The sequence below is a fragment of the Pinus tabuliformis genome, chromosome 1_1 (genome assembly GCF_031772625.1).
Source record: "Pinus tabuliformis cultivar Carrire ecotype Pingquan chromosome 1_1, CPIR1, whole genome shotgun sequence".
Classification (NCBI taxonomy): domain Eukaryota; kingdom Viridiplantae; phylum Streptophyta; class Pinopsida; order Pinales; family Pinaceae; genus Pinus; species Pinus tabuliformis.
Genome location: NC_142297.1, coordinates 538434742 through 538452460, shown reverse-complemented (window position 1 = coordinate 538452460; position 17719 = coordinate 538434742). Strand labels below are relative to the sequence as shown.

The 17719-nt window shown below is 39.4% G+C and overlaps 1 protein-coding gene across 1 annotated transcript; it reads left to right on the top strand.

Annotated features, from left to right (window-relative positions):
* Window positions 1–15487: 15487 nt before the first annotated feature.
* Window positions 15488–16624, top strand: LOC149214180 (uncharacterized). The gene is made up of 2 exons (XM_089390866.1): window positions 15488–15900; window positions 15992–16624. The coding sequence occupies exons 1-2, from the start codon at window positions 15512–15514 to the stop codon at window positions 16092–16094; spliced, it is 492 nt and encodes a 163-aa protein (XP_089246992.1). The 5' UTR covers window positions 15488–15511; the 3' UTR covers window positions 16095–16624.
* The last annotated feature ends 1095 nt before the right edge of the window (window positions 16625–17719 follow it).

The window sequence follows — 17719 nt, the reverse complement described above, 5'->3', positions numbered from 1 at the left end:
TTGTTTTCTTGTTTCAGGTATTCGAAGGAAGGAAATGAAAAGTAGCTGGAGTAAGGAAGCAGGATCATCACCAAGCGGAATAACGTTCTAACAAGTAGGCCCTATTATTTGATTCTAGCTTAAGGAAGTTTTCCATAGATTTTTTTTTTGTGGCTAGACCGGCTCTGTCGGGCTAGAGGAATTGTCTGTGTCTGCACTGAGAATTTACCTGCACCACACTACTGTCACTCAGGGATATGACTGCATCACTGAAATTGATCCATCCTGCTATTGACTATTATGGGCCCCTGTAGCATAGTAATGATCCATGAGGAGGACACTTCAATGGAACTTACCCAAGTTTGTGCTACTTTGGGTCTATAACTCCATATCACCCCACCTCACTCCTAGAGGTATAACTACAAACATAGCGAAATCTTCATCTTGGAGGATAGTTTGTCTATCTCTACGGACGCTGATAGCTAGTCCTGCTTCTCCTACTTGTCCTTGCATATTGTAGCGGCCAAACGCACCACACATGAAGCACTTGACCTTAGATATGAAATTATTCTTCTTCCTCTTCCCCCTTTCCCTAACTAGAACCCTTTGATGCTAGGGCCACATTCTCCTCTTACTTCTCAACCTTTGTGCCCTTGCTGCTCCTTTCACTGATGGTGCTCTTTAATAGAATTCACCTCAACTCCTCCTGCTGTAGGTCTGGCCACATCTTGTCCCATCTAGACAAGTTGTCTCAGCCCAAGATGCTTTGGACAAATAATTCCCACTCCTCTAAGATATTGTTCAGTGCCAACCATATAATCTCTGTCAGTCGAGGTGCCTCCTCAACAGCGGCAAGATGATCGCGAACCTCCTGAATCCTGGTGAGGAAGGGATTTATGCCTTTACCCTTAATCCCAATGCTTCTCATCTTCTCTTATAGTAACATATTCCATTGCTCAGAAGTATTCTGACATAACTTGTCAAGAGTGTCCCACATCTCCTTGGTAGTATTCTTTCTAGATATATGTGGAACTATATGGTCTCAAACACCATCCAAGATTAACTGCTTCGCCTTTGCCATCTCTTTCCTGTTTTCCTTCAGCTGATCTGCATCCTAGGGAACTTACACTACATTATCTACATATGCTTTCATGTCATCTTCATCTAGAAGAAAGGACATCCTAGCCTTCTAGATGACAAAGTTGGAGGCTCCCTCCAACCTATCCTGATCTCTAAGCTATGTTGTGGCCATCTTTGAATTTTATCGAAAATCTCCCTCTTCTTCTACTTGGTTGTTGAATCTGCTATTCGCACTCCCTTTTAGAGAGAGAAAAACTGCATGTAGAAAATGTCATCTGCATTTCGGAAAAATGGATTTCTAGGCTAGAAACCCTCTGAGAGAAATTCTCTTTTTGTGTGCCTTTATCTTCCACCCAACACTGATTCTACTACTACAAATTACTGCAGGACCCTTCTGCATCCAAACAAGGAATATGCTCAACAGAAATTATTGAGTTGTTGTCCCCTCTACCTACTGGAATCACTCAACTAGCAAGCCGAGTTTTTCTACCAACCTGCATTGAAAAATCAAATTTCCCCACCAATTCGCACTATTTTTCTTAGGCTTTGCATAGCCTCCAAAAATTCATCCTATTTCTCCCTTTGAATAAATAATTTTTGTTTTCACTTTTGAGCTTCCTCGTATGATCAAAATTGCTCTTATACCATGTGAAAATTTCAACTATTGCAACAATGGAAATTATTCTTCTAACTCTATATTAATTAACAATTTATTTTCCCACACAAACAGTGAATAATTCACAACTTTAATTTTCACCAAATTAAATTCTGCAGAAGAAAAACTAGAAAATGAGAAAATAATGGCACGCACACACATAAATTTGACATAGTTATTTTTGGACAAAAGTGCCCTGAAATACCCAACTTGGGAAAACTTGTGCCACAACTAAGGGTTTTTATTATTAAGCAGTAGTGAGAAATAATCTATGTACAACTGGATGCCCAAATTGACAATCCACTATAGGAAAACTAGCCACAAAAATTAGTGGGACAAATTGTGTCTCACACGTCATTGATCCAGCTCTGAAACTGGCACAAAATGGGCTCCACGAAACTCCTACATCATCTGTGCACGCATTAGAACGCTCTGACTGGAAATGCAATTGATCAAGTCGTCTATCTAATCCAACCTCTGAGAATGACTCGTTTGCCCCTTCCAAAAATTCCCCTGGCCTCCAGCAGTTGAATTGACCCTCAGTCTGGCTAAATTGAACTCTGCCTTTGAAGCTTCTGCGCAACCTCACTGAGGAAAATCGACCCTCTTGTAGTTGGCTCTGTTAACACCCAGGTTGTTCCCTATGACTCCCAAGGGAATACGGCCGGGGTAACCACTAACCAATCTTTGGATCACTGTTCCTAGCCAAACTGTGATCAGAGAGGGCTCTCTCTTTATGATTTATCTCTGTTTTGAGGGTGTTTTTAGGCTAGTTATTATGCTCAGGTTTTGGTTTATTATTTTGGTTGAAGGATATCTTTCTGTACTTGAAGTGTGCAATCTGCAGATGAGTTTAGTTCATTGGGCAATGGAGTCTGTGGCTATAAGTGTTTAGAAACCTTGAGATGATTTACTGAAATTACAGGGCCATTTAAATACTTCATATAACAAAATTAGATTATGATGGTGACATGTGAACAACCAGTGAAAAGCATTTAAGAATTTTTCACTAAAGCTGGGGTGTGGGAAGGAGATAGATGCCTCAGGAGCAAACTTGAATTCCTGAAATATTTATCATAGTGAAAGATATAGCTTGAAAGTGTAGCAATTAAGAATTACACCTTATTAACTATATCTGGAAGAAAACATTTATAACAGCTTAGATTGAGTTCAGGGTAATCTGTGATTAAATCCTGAAACTATTCTTTTACTTTGCCATTAAGAGTAAAACTCAGAGACATGAAAGAAAATGAAAGACTAGAAAACATATAACACAGAGGTTTAAAGAAGACTTATTGTGCTATGAAACATGCAGGAATCCTGTAACAATCAGACAGCCACCACAGTGCATCCAGGAACACAGAGCTTTAGAAATTCCATCCACCTTTTGTATTATTTCTCTGAGAGTTGTACAGCAACAGTAGTATTGAAAAATGAAACTCACAACAACCCCTTGCAAACTCATGCGAAGGGGACTTTATAGAAATGTTTATACAAAATATCTCAGGCATTGAGTCATCTGAGAAAGAAATATCTTCATTACTTCGTACAGAAAAGTAGAAAAGAAGTTATTACAGCTTTGAATGCAGCATAACTGCTCTTTAAGTCTGTCAGAGGATATTTTGACCTTTGGAGGTCATTGAGTCGGTTGAGCCGCTTTGCTTTAATGCTGGAAAAAGTGTCTTTATGTTTGCAGCGCTGTATTTTCTCGGCCCTGCCACCTGTGACTGTGCTTGCTGCCGTGGTGACCGAATGGCTCTGCTGAGTTGGCTCAGCTTTAATCCATAATGTATGCTGACTTTATTCAACTGTGGCTATTGCATAACAATTCATATTTTTGATAACAAAATTTGGTGGATGGCTCCCTGTTATAGAATTTTCTGTATTGCATTTGTCCACCAGTCCGGTGTAGGGAGTTGATGCCTGAGAATTGCCTCCATAGTCTCTTCTGCTTCTGTATACTTGTAAAAATTTGGAGCTACATCAAACAGATGGTTGATCTCATTCATAATAAAAAATAGACTTTCTACCTTGTTGTAGATAGTCTGTCCTGTAGCTGGCCCTGTTTCTTCTGAGCTGCTGGGTTTCTCATTGATTTGGCTCGTGGCAAATGCATTCACCCTTTTAGCATACTGCTCATGAATGAGCAGTCTCCCTCCGCTGTTCAGTAAGCTGGGGAGTCCTCTGTTTTGCAGCACCAGGAATTTGTCCATGAATCTATTTATCTCGGTCTGCATGTCTTGGGTTCTTCTCTCCAATGTCTGCACCAAATTTCTCAATGTGAGAACCCTTTTGATCAATTGAATGGTTTCAGTTCTGTTGGATATTCCAATGTTTGCCAGCTGAGCCCTTGTTCTGTTGTTGAGCACATTGATCATCCTGGTGGCAATTTCAGGCATGTTGCCTAGAGCAGCCCTTGACTTGTGAATTTCAGCTTGTGCCTTTGGGATGAGCTCTAGCTGTTCATGGATTGTCTCTATATAATGCCATTGGTCAGTAATAGACTGACCAATGTTGGCCCACAGCATTGCCTTAAGCCCAGCTATGATTTTGTCTAATTTGAGCTCATTTTCTAGCTCTTTTATCCTGTTTTTGAGGGCTTTCACCTCCCTGTCCTTCTCTGCCACAGCTTGTTTGGATTTATCATACCTATCATTTACCTTGGCCAATTTATCCCTGGTCTCATTAAGCTCTGCCATTTGAGCTTCCAGGGCTTGAATCTCATTCTTTAGCTTTTGCATGTCCAAGCTAGGGGCCTGCTCTGTTGGTGGAGGTGCTGCTTGATCAGTCTGTTGAGGAGGAGGAACAGTAGTTGTGGCAGCTTCCTCAAGATTTATGATTTGAGGAGGAGGCTGGGAAGTCTGCCCTTCTTCTCTCTGCTTCAGAGATGCCTGTAATGCTGCCTTTGCAGCCTCTGATTCTCCCAGCTGCTCTTGTGTCTGGAGGAGCTGCTTATATAGAGATATCAGCAGATCTGTGGCATCTTTTTCAGTTCTTTGTTGGGCCACTTCATCTGTCTGAGGGTGAATTGTGGCTGGGAGCTTGATTTTTCTCTTTAGAGCTGCCATATCTGCATCCCTCAGCTTCAATATCTCCTGTATGCCCTTGATATCTTTGGGATCATGCCCAATCTCTATGATTATGTCTTCTAGGGCCCTGATCCTGTTGTCCTTTGCCTGGGATGATGCTCTCTCCAACTCTAGCTGAGAGGCTGTATTGTTAAGGCTGTTATGTAGCCTGTAGTTATCCAATGTTTGGTCTGCTAGGGAAGCATAGACCATCTCACCCGTTTGCTTATGCAGTTCTATCTTGTCCAATGGGTGGATATCCTTGGCAAGGACTTCCAGGTTAGTCCTTAAGTAATCAGAGGCAGATTGGGGCTGCACTGCTGTTGGCATAAAATGACTCATGATCATTTTGCCTTCATTTACATCAAAGGCAGACATGAGTCTTTGCTGATTGGTGGGATCCATGTTTAACAGATGATTGTACAGCTGTCTCTTGATGGGCTCATTTCTCCTCTTTATGTCGATGAACTGCTGTTTAATACTGAGTCCACCTTCTCTCTGCTGGCCGGAGGAGCTGACTTCTCCTCCCATTGTTCTCTCTTATTCCTGCTGGAAGGAACTTGCAGATGCCTCCATAGGCATGCCCATACCCAAAGATTTCCCTATAGGCATCTCTTCCTCAGAGAATGGATTTATTCTCTGTCTTTTCTCCCCTTGGCTTGCTGATGTGGTTAAGGGAGTTTCTCTATCCCTTTTTCTACTAACATCCTCCCTTTGTGGAGTTTGGAGGACTGATGTTTCGTTGGCAGCTTCTTGCCTAGGAGGCACTATGTTTTGAGGTTGCTGGTCAGTGAGGTTTTGGGCCTCAACTGCCCCTTCTTGCTGTGTGGGCGGCTCTTTTTCCTGCTGCCCTTCTCTTTGCTGTGTACCCTGTTGCTGTTGTTGTTCTGCCTGCTGCTGCTGCTGTATCTTCTCCTGAGGTGGCTGCTCTGCTTCCATTTCTTTCTCCTTTCCTTTGGCTGAGGCCTGTTCAGTAGTTATGGCCGCTTGCTGATTTGCTGTGGAGGAAGATGCAGCTGTTCCTACTTGGATGTTTGGAAGAGTGAACACCTGTGCAGAAAGCTCCAAGTCAGCCATCTTTAGAAGATTTCTACGAGCTCTTTCATTCAGCTCTTCTTGTGTAACAGGCTCTTCTAGGGTTCCTCTCCTCCATTTTATTTGGTTTGCATGTTGTTCAATGTGAGGAAGCTTCACATGGTCATAGCGAGATAGCTTATACTTAAGCCTCCTCAAAGTGATGAAGTGGTTGGGGTCATAGGGTTTCCAGAGGAAACTGGTCTTCAAACCAAGGCCTTCTAACATTCTACCTGCCTCTATCCAGCCTTCCTCCCTTATATTGTAGACAAGGTGGCCAAGTTGGTTTCTGACTTTTAGTTGTGCCTTCTTGCCCTTTCCTGAAAAGTGAAGCACATCCACATTGCCAAACTGCCTGAAGTATTCTAGGGCAAAGAGCCTCATGGGCACATATCTGGGCAGTCTGTATGGGGGTAACTCACAGCCATATATTCTAATGACTGTGTGATGTTGGTAAAAATACCAATCCCCAATGCTGTATGCTTTTGACAAATGAAGGAGTCTTTGCATCTCATCGGTCAATCTTGGAGGAGGTGAGCCTAGCAGCAGAGTCATGGCTGGATGGATGAAGAGATCAATGAACTCACAGTAGGTGTATGGAGAATAGAAACTGCAGTGGAAAGCAGAGGTCCAATACACTACAGATCTCAGATTGCCCTGTGCATCCTCTCTCTTTATAGGAAAAGAGAACTTCTCATGCTGGTAGTATAGGATCAAGTGGTATATGTAGGAGGTGTATTTAAACACCCTTTCCCTTGACAGATTCATCAATTGCTCATGCATCTTGTCTGATATGTATGTGGCATAGTCATAGCAGACTGGTTTTCTGCCAGGAGAAAACATGAGCATCATATGTAGCACAGTTTCATCTATATACTCAATTGAGTCATATCCCAGGATGGGACTGATCATATCAACAAGGTCCCTGCCCAATTGATTGAGGTAAACATGATTAATGGGAGGATTTTTCACAGTGTCAGACTCAATAAACAGCTGGTTTAGTTTAGTGATTTGGGCATCTGTCATTCTGGCTCCCTGCCTTATCAAATCAACCAGTGATAGAGGGACCAGCTTCTTCTCTGTTTTGAACTGCAACATCTCTTTGATAGCCTCAGGGGTAATATAGAACAGAACTGTGCCTGAAGGGTCAAGCACAGCCCTCTGGGAGGCATCATACTTATCAGCACATAGGTGAATTAGGTCTGGAAATTGGTTGACCTGAGGAAGTTTGAAGATTGGGAGGAAGGAATCCCAAATGCCCAAGATGTCTGTTCCAGTTTCATATTTGATTTTTAACTCATTTAACACCTGAATGTGGAATTTGCTCTGGCTTAGCATTTCTTCTGAGATTTTATAATCTAAGTCTGCTAATGCCTTCCACTCCATTTCTCTGTGAGGGGCATTCAAAGGGGCAACATTGAGGGCTATGGGTGCCACTGGTGGGTCCATGCTTTCTTCTATGATTTGGGGATGGAGTTGCTATACAGAGCAACACAAAAGAGTTCTCTCTAAAGAAAATGGGAATTATAGGGGACAGAGGGTGAATGGGATGGTTGCAGCAATTGAAATACTGCTTAAAGAACCAATAAATCAGTAGCAGGACTGAATAAAGTATTTTCTGTGGTGAATTTGGTTAGTGAAGGTACCTAGTTCACGACTGCGCGAACTAGCTGCGAATTTCAACTCAATTTGTCCAATGTGGCCCTGCAGGAGTGTAATGGCTACAATGGCTGGGTATAAGTGCTGGACACAGTGTTTTTTAATGGTGAAACAGAGTTTTAAGGCCTGTTAACAGCTTACTCTTGGAATTACGGATAAAACAGGCTTATGGGATGATTTTGAAGAATACCTGGTGAATTCGTCGGCAAGAATTGCGAATGCGGGAGCAATGGAGGCTCTGGCGGTCTCGGAATCTCTTTAGCAAGCTGGTGCTGGTTTGGACGTGAGCAGCATGCAGAAATAACAGTAGAGCTCTTTTGCCAAAAGTGGAAAAAACACAAAATTTTGGCCTAAAAATGGATTTTTGGCAATATTGGCGCGTTTTTCTGATGACGTCAGCATGACGTCATAGGTGGGGTCAGGGCCGGATGACGTCAGCATGACGTCATCAGGCGAGGTGGCGGGCTGCTATTGGTCCACGGGGATGATGCAGTGGCAGACAGATCAGCGTGGGGGCGGGCAAACGGTCGACATGATGGCGGGGTGGCGGTGACGTGGGGATGACGTCGGATGAGCGGTAGCGACCAAAACCGGAAACGGTTAGCGGTTTCATATCGCACCGCTATGGTTACGGAGGCGGAATCTGTCAGGCGTACCTCCGACGCATTGTGGGGAAGGCGCGTGGCGGGCGCATGACATCACCTTCTGACAGATATCGGAAGGTATCTGTCGGACGTCGGGGCCCTTCCGATATCGATAAGGACCGTTGGATTTATGACGCTTGATCGGACGGCGGTCGGGTCGATGACATGATCGGTGGATATGGCAAAGGCGCGGTATTATTTAATATTTATTTTCGGGATGCGCGCTTAGGCGGAAGACCATCGGGGTATGGTGTTTTGTAAGGTTTTTCAATGTATTTTGAAAAATCAAATATACGCGCCGAAACTTTGGATAAGTGCCAAAAGGTGGGTTTTTTGGGTTATTTGGTAGTTTCAAAGGGGTTTCATGGGTAAAGGGGATTTATAAGGTTTTTTCAATGCGCAATAATGCAGCCCCGATACTTTGGATAAGCGAACAAAGTGGGTATTTGGGTTATTTTTGCAAATGAAGTGGGTATAGGTAAAACAAGGTCATTTGTGAGACTCTCTTTAGCAAATGAAGCTTTCTAAGGGGCCAAGTGAATTCAGAAGGGGGGAGGGGGTTAGAGTTAGGTTCATCAAAGTGACCAGATGCCATTTGATCCCTGACAGAGAACTTATTGGCTGTAATGCCAAGGGGAGGGATATTTATACAATGCTTGGGGTTTATACACCATGGTGTTATAATACTAGGGAGAGGGTCATGGAAAATTTTAGGGGCTAATGTTCGCCCAGTGGGCTAATTTTCCATGATTTTTCCACAAAAAAGATTCGCCAATTTCCAATTTTATAAAAGAAGATTCGCCCAAGTTTTAGAATATAAAATTATTTTACCTTAAAAATCGCCAACATTGTATAGAGGCTATATATAAAATCATTATAATTTTGAATAATTTTACAAATATATCAATAAACATTTTATAGTTTTCATATTAGGGATTAGTAAGATTCGCCAATGTTTTTAAACTTCAAGAAATTTTTCCATCCTTAAAATTTTCCTTGGAGAGGGTAATATAGGGGAATTATATAATAGAGTTGGGGTTAATATGGATGAAAGGAGTGGATGAGGGGAGATTATGCTAAGATTATTTGAGAAATACTTAGCTTTTAGGAGTATATCAAAATGAAAAGAATTTTACACAGGAAATGTGGCTTCTAAAGGAACAAGAACCACCATAAAACCTTAGATTTTTCATCAATCTCCATGGATGAAGGGATGTTAGTAATAAGAGTGGAAGGGGAATTTGGGGAATTAGACATGCTCCTTTGCCTTGCTTTTCTTATCTGAACCAGCAAGATTCAATCTGAAATGAGTACCACTTCTGCAACTCCATCCACTTACCCAACTACTTTGCCCAACATTTAATATTTCTTTCTTGGGGGGTGCACTTAGGCTTGCAGACCCTTACTTGCCTTTTCTTTTCATTGGCTTTTCTTTTGCTCATCTATCTAAGACTGCCCTTATTTCTTCCAAGGTCCCATATTAAGCAGTTTGGAACCTTAATTCTCTACCTACACTACTTGTCTGCCAAGATTAAACAGTTTGGACAGACTTCCTTCTCTATTCTACAGCAGAAAATTCAAACATGGCATGATCCAGATTAGGCTGTTGGACCATCCATCAAGCTTTAAGATAACATGAAACTATTTACACACCTTGTTTTCTTGGAAATATGGGAGCTTTGCATCCTCAAAGCAGAGCATATTTGGCCTTTTTATAGCCAATCATGAAATATGAAACCTATTGATATAGGTAGCTAACAGGCTCTTTGGATCTTGAAGACTTCCTCCAGATCCACTGTCCCTGCCCCTCTCTGTGTCTACTTCCCTTTCTCTAGATCAAACTCTCTGGCAACTAGTACTTGCCTCTCTCTGGAAAATCGAACTGCCCAAGGAAATTGATCTCAAGTGTGCGTTTTCCATCTACCCATCAACGTCCCTTTATAATCTCTAGTTGGGACTCTGATGACCAAGATTAAAACATAATCAATTATTGAGATCATATCTGGATCGATCTATGTGAGTTTCTATATGATTCACACATTTCTCAATTAATACTGATTAATTAACCCATTTTCCTAAGTTTAGACTTAGGAAATATTAAAAAATAAGCCAATAATCTAATTAAGACACTTCTAGGTGGAATTTCAAAAAAAAAAATCTAGGTTATGGAGAACTCATATGTTTTAGCCTCTTGACAAAGTTTCGAGACTAGAACACCTCTGATGCTACAAAAACTAACAAAGATATCATTCACGACCGTGTTCTTGAAGTGCTCTTTTTCCCAACAAATGATTAAGTTGGAGAGATTTTTGCAAAGTCTCATACAAAGATGAAGTTTTCTAAACCTTGATATGTGTTACGAATTTAGGAATTTGTCATTGAGGGAAGATGCATTCTATTGCCTCAATCCTTTCCCATTGTATCACCTTTATAAAACTCTCAAGCATATACCAAGTTGTTCATAAGGGGGGATTTTATAAATAGTTTAACCACTTACTAGTTAGTTAATATCACCTTGGTCTAATGCATTTTTAGGTAAAAGTGTAGTCTTTTAGTGTGCATTTGTAGTTACGTAATTAGATTTTCATGATATTTTCTTGGCATTGTGTGATTCATGACTCACATTCTCCACGATACTAATAGTTATTGATATGTGGATCAACACTTATTTGGTTTATAAACTCTATTTAAAAAGCATGGATGGCCATTTGTTATGATTAATTGTGAGAAACATTTTTATGTACCAATTTTTCTTTTGCATTAATAAATTGATTTAAGTGATTGTGTTCACTGCGATTATGGAATATTTGCCTCTTAGAGGATTTTAACTATGTAAAATTACTAGTGCCATGATTTTTGATCTAGTCGTGCAATTAGTTACATAAGGTGGTCACCATGTGTGAAATACCTTATTTTTCGAAACAATTAATTACGCTGAAAGTCGTTTTCTCTATGGAGTTGGCCGAGCAAACATTTTTCAACACAACCAATCTCCTCATTTCATTTTTGTCGTTCCCTCCCATAAAAAATCAACACGTGGAAACATTTTATCAACGTTTGTTGTTCCTCGTCTTTATCTCTAGAAAGCCTGGAGAGAAGTATATGTGGATCTGGCTGAGGGGGACTTGACAAATAATGGGAGTGTTATATATCGTGGCTTTTCTCAGCAAGGAACTGATCACAACCGCCAATTATGTGATGCTTGTTGTAACTCTTAGTTAATGATGCAGAAGAACGAATTATTGCAATTTCATCTTCTCACCAAATGGACTTAACAAAGAATAATGAAATTGTTCCATCTGCAATTCAAATTAATCCTTTTGGAGATGGTGTTCAGTGCTAATGTCATTGAACAAAATGTAATTAAAGAAAATGGTCCTCCTCAGAATCAAAATAGAATTACATCGAGAGATAGGTTCATTTTGATGGCTCGAAGGCGACTTCATATTTTTCATATTTTAATCCTCCAAATGGTGAACCATCATCTTCTTAGCAGAGGTCCCAGCTCAATGCTCGTCAAGAAAAGCTTTATGGCAGAGACAACCCTGTTTATTTAGTTAATGAATGGAAGCCTTCCTGGGACAAAGACTTTGTCACCCAAGATATAGCTCCTTCACTATATGATTTATGTTTAAACTTGTTGTGCAAACATGTTGAACATATTGAGACGCTGGAAGGAATTCTTGATTTAGCAAAGAACAAAATCTGTACTTCTCTCTGCACATTGCATAAAATGACTCCTCGGACCTTAGGATTATTCATTATAGGGTCTCGAACACAAATTTCATTCCAGATTGCTCTCCTATACCAGAGGAAGATGCTACCAAGCTTATTGCAGAATGTTCAACAACTAATCTAAAGGTACTACAATTGGGTATGTGTGGACGCACTTTTTCAGATTGTTTGCTGCAAGCTACTTTTTGCTCGTTCTTCTACATGCTTGCCTTGCTTAACTTGCCTCTCTCTGAAGGGTGCATATCACCTATTATATGTTGGATTGAGATCATTTGTGTGGATGGCTCATTTGCTAGGTTTCGTTGATTTGAGTCATTCCTCATTATTATCTGTAGCTGGCTTTAATACTCTAGTTGACACTTTAACTCCAATGACTAAGGAATTGTGACTGGACTAGTGCTAGCAGCTAGAACGCTTCAAGATTTTTCCTACATTAAATAAGATTCGCAAATTGGAAGTTCTATCATTGGCAGGGATATCAGGTGTTAACGATGCATTTTTCAGCGAACTGCTTTCTTATCTGGGTTGTGACTTGAAAGAACTTTCTCTAGCAGACTGTGGAAAACTGATTGATGGTGTCGTAGAAGCAATAGGTGTTGTGTGTTGTGCATTGAATGTTCTCATTCTGGACAATCTTTCTCTTTTGACTGACACAACACTTGGCCACCTTGCAAATGGATGCAGATCACTTTAAACCCTATGGTTAAAAAGTTGTCCATTTAGTGATGAAGTTGTTGTCACATTCATTGGTGCTTCAGGGATTTGTTTATCTATTCTTTCCCTCAACAATGTAAAAGAGGTTGCAAATCATATTGTCCTAGCCCTTTTGTACAATTCCCATGACACTTTGTCAATATTAGATGTATCTTGGTGTTGGAACTTGAAAGATGAGGCTCTAGGCTTGCTGGTAGATTCATGTTCTCTTCTCTGAGAGCTTATATTATTTGGTTTCACCCAGGTTACAAATAAATTCCTTGAAGTTCATTAAAATGCTATTTTGAAAGTTACTGGAGTGAAGGACCAACCCCTTTACTGAGAGGTATATTCATCATCCTGTATTAAAAGTGAGGGAAAACTACCTTCTACACAATGTGTGGCACAAAGGGTGGGATGATCCTGTTATTGCACAATATTTCATTTTGCAGTTGCGCACTTGTAAGGATGTTCTCATGATCCTAAAAAATGGAGGATGATTGTGGTATACTCTTGTTTTGCAAATTTGTTAAGGCATGCATGGTTGATTTCCACAATGTAAGACATTACTCTCTTTCACATGTAAAGTGTCAGTAAGTGTTTGCAAGATGTACAACAATCCCACTATTATACAATTATTTATCAATAGTCAATAATCATCAAAGAAGAACTCACGTTATTTATTTTTTCAGGAAAAAGGAATATATCTACTTTCTGGATACATAGTTGCAAGATTTTGAGGATGACTGGGCAATATGCGAAGGAATTGTAGAGTTGGGATCACTCGCAGCTTTGGGATGGATGAGCGTCTGGTTCTTCAACCACGAATTGTACAAATAATACGAAGAGAAACGAGCTCTCCTCCAAATCATCTTCAACATTGTTTTCGCCTTCTCTTGTAATCTTTTCCAACTCGTTCTGTTCGAAATCATACCTCCTCTCTACACAGGCAAGGTTGATAAATTGGAAAATAGATTGCCTGAGAATTGAAACTACGTCTTCTATTTCTCTTCACCTTCCGCAGTCCGACACAATAAAATAATAGATGAAAGATTTTCAAAATACAATGTTATTGCAGTAAAATGCAGTGTATTAAAACCAATTCTTTGTGAGAAAATAGAGTGTTATTGCAGCGGGAGAGTGGAACATTGTAAAACACATCTTGATATATACCATTCAATTGCCAAAAGTGGGTTTCAAATGTGGTGAAGCAGGGTTTGTTAAAGTATTTAGATGCATAATGCATATACTGTGTAAATTGTATTCATGAAGTTTTGATAATGTAATTGTGCTTATGAATTATTAGTTTTGACTGGGTAATATAAGTATTATTAAATTTAAAATATATTTTAGAAAAATTGTTATTATTTAATTTTTGGTTTATGGAAATATCTATGAATTAAAATTTATTTAAAAGTTTAGAAATTTTGGTTTATTTTTTTATTTTTTATATACACAGTAATAAATATTTAGTATTTTTTTAATATTAAAATTTTTAATTGTTTTTAATAATTTATATACTATTTTAAAAGTAAACAAATTTTATATTATAAAATTATTTAGGTTAATAACTTTTAACAAAATAAAAATAACTTATTTAATTTGATTAATTTTTATGAAATTATAAAAAAACAAAAAAAACAATAGCACAAAGAGATAGTTTCCTTCTACAGCTCCTCTTTTCCAAGTTCCTTTACACAACTAGGTGCAATTGCTAGTACATATAAAACTTACAATGTGAATTACAATGGCAATTTGATACCTAAACAATGGGGTGTATGTGGAACTTTATTCTATATAAAAAAATGTTGGCGATGTCCAAAGAAAACACTAATGGAAGGAAGGTTGTCCTATTTTAGTTTGCAATAATGAGGTAAATAGATTATGCATTTTCTAAAATACAAGCACAGGTGAGAGGTGGTGGTGATTCCCTGAATTCAATGAAGACATTTTATCTATGTTATTTGCATGTAAGGCAGGGTATTATGTCTAAAAATGATATATTTCTGCTTTGGGAATGTGTTAAGAATATATATTGAGAAAATAATATTGAAATGTAATCAAAATGGTGTATTTAATAATAGAGTGTTTTAGTTTTTTTTACTATTATTGAAATTAAACAATATAATAAAATGTGTTAAAAATATAAGTTAAGAAAATAATATTGAAATATAGTCAAAATAATATATCAGATAAATTTTTTAGCATTTTTATTATTATTGAAATTAAACCGTATAATTTTTAATAAAATAATATTTTTTTACTTTGAATTATATTTTTGAATATAAAAATAAATTAAACAACTTAAGCACTACTAAGCTGAAATATCGTGTTGCCTTATGAAAAACAAGATGATCTTCAGAAAATCGTATCAACAGAGGACCAAATAATCAAATGATCGTCAGAAAATCGCTACAAATAAACGACCAAATCATCAACCCTTCGGCTTAATTCGGTATAATGTCAACAAAAATTTATATATTTATGGTGCATGCGTCAGTCTCTTAAGCATTTACATTAACAGCGTCCTCACCAGAAAACATCATCTCAATATTAATATATTAATACACCGCCTGAAACGGTGGCCACTGGCCAGAATACGTTGAGTGTAATAAAAGACCAAATCATTGGCCTTTAGCTTATCCCGATACAATTTGAATATAAAATTATATATTCATGCTCGATGAGACCGCGGAATGCGTTGGTTTGTTAACCAAATCTAAACTTTTCAATAACGCGGTCTGTTAGGGGAGGGTCGCCAATACATGTGCGCCCTCCTCGCCACGTCGTAATACCACGCGTCAACCCACATGGCTCCGGTACGACACCTGTCCACCGTGGAGCTGGCCGTGTGGGCTATCACCTCCAACATTAAAACACGAACTTGGCGCCATTTACATGGTTCGTCTGGGCTCATTTCGACCATGTTCCATTTTCCCTGTGTCTTTCTGCTCGGGGCCGGTAGTTGGGCGAAGCCCCCCGCCGAAGATGGCGCGGGACGGCCCTGTAACCTGCGCGCATGGTGGTTAGAACCTGTGTTGGGGGAATGCTGTGTTCGGTTGACAGGGTTTGTATTGTTGCGCGCAGAGTCGTTTATTCGAGTGCTGGTTCGAAGGTTTGATGGAGTTTCTGTGTTTCTGGCTGGGACAGCGGTTCTGCTTTTCTTGTGCTTTTCCGCCTGGATTTCTTGGTCGTTCTGGAATGCAAGTTGTTTAACATGGAATGCCGGTTGTTTAGCATTTCTCTGGTGGTGGTCTTATTCGGCGGCATTGTTGTTTGGGGAGGAGTCGGTCGCCATTCTACTGAGCTTGAGGTAACATAACATTTTTAGGGTTTAGCTCTGCTGTTTTTGTTGTTTTTGTGATCTCTAATGGCTTCTAATGGCTTTTTTCTTCCTGTTGCAGGTGTTGCAGGTGTGGAAAAGGACGTTGCAGGTGTGGAGAAGGTCTGGCGAGCTGTGGGGAAGGTGGGGGAGGTCGGCGACCATCCATGGCCTGTAACCGGTAGGATTTTTAATCCTACCAGCTTTACTCTGTGTTTTTCAACACAAGCATATCTAACAGGATATTTTGTGAACTTTCTATGGCATTTTATGGCAGTATTTTGAGCAATTTTTTGAGGGTTTAGGGTTTTAGGCATTCTATGGCATTTTTGCTGTTTTAGGGTTTAGGGTTTTAGGCATTCTATGGCATTCTGTCTGTTTTGGCTGTTTTAGCTCTGTAGCTGCTCTCCCCTGACTTGCATAGCCGGCCTCGAGCAGAAAGACAAAGGGAAAATGGAACATAGATAAAAACGCTGCATTTTTATTGTCCCTGCTATTTTATCTTTTTCATTTGGGATATGAGGGTTTCTCTTTTCTTTCATAGAGTTCTGAGTGCTCTGCTTGAGTTCTGAGTGCTCTGCTTCGTGCTATTGTTTGTTTTATATTCGACTGCTCGGAGGGGAAGGCTCTTCTAAAGCCTCACTAAACCCTTATGAAGCTTCTTCGCAGACTTGCTACTCATGTTGCTCTCTGGGCTACAGTGTTGTATGGAAGCCGTGGACATTTGTATGGACTTTGTATGGAAGTCGTGGACATTTTACGACCTTAATCACAGTTATACTGTTAATTTATTTATGGTTTCTTGAAGTCATAACTGTTATCTTGTTTCCTTCTATGAAAGTCTTATTCCGAATTTTACACACAAGTTGCATTCTCTATTATTTAAATTGACTTGGGCTACAGTGTTGTATGGAAGCCGTGGCCATTTGTATGGACTTTGTATGGAAGCCGTGGACATTTTACGACCTTAATCACAGTTATACTGTTAATTTATTTATGGTTTCTTGAAGTCATAACTGTTATCTTGTTTCCTTCTATGAAAGTCTTATTCCGAATTTTACACACAAGTTGCATTCTCTATTATTTAAATTGACTTGGGCTACAGTGTTGTATGGAAGCCGTGGACATTTGTATGGACATTTGTATGGAAGCCGTGGACATTTTACGACCTTAATCACAGTTATACTGTTAATTTATTTATGGTTTCTTGAAGTCATAGCTGTTAGCTTGTTTCCTTCTATGAAAGTCTTATTCCGAATTTTACACACAAGTTGCATTCTCTATTATTTAAATTGACTTCTCTAGATATTGTTTGAACGCTACTATTCTTGATTTACTCATTGTAGAATATTATGATTTCCTTATGCTGTAAAACCTTGCATAGTGCTAAGTTTTTGAGATCGTTTTCACTTGTGACGGTGCATCTCTATTTGGAGGTTATTTTGTTTTTACAGCTGATGAGTTTATATAGTCCAGAAATGGGTAGGGTTTACTGTTTTATGAACAAAGCTTCTACTCTTTTATTTCCTTTTAATATCGCTCAGCTTTTACTAGCAAACTTTATAGGATTAAATCCTTGTCAGGGTTTTGTTAGAGTTTTGTCAGGGTTTTGTTAGAGTTTCCTTGTCAGGGTTTTGTTATAGTTGAAATGCCCGATAATGCATGCAGAGAGATTGACCGTTCTTCATGAAGAAATAGGTTCGATATCTGCTTGAGTCAGAGTGTTGGTGTTTTCAACCTGTAACTCCAGTGTCTCTCAGTAGTTATGTCTTCGGTCAGGTCTTGAGTGGGCATATCAATTTGGAACAAT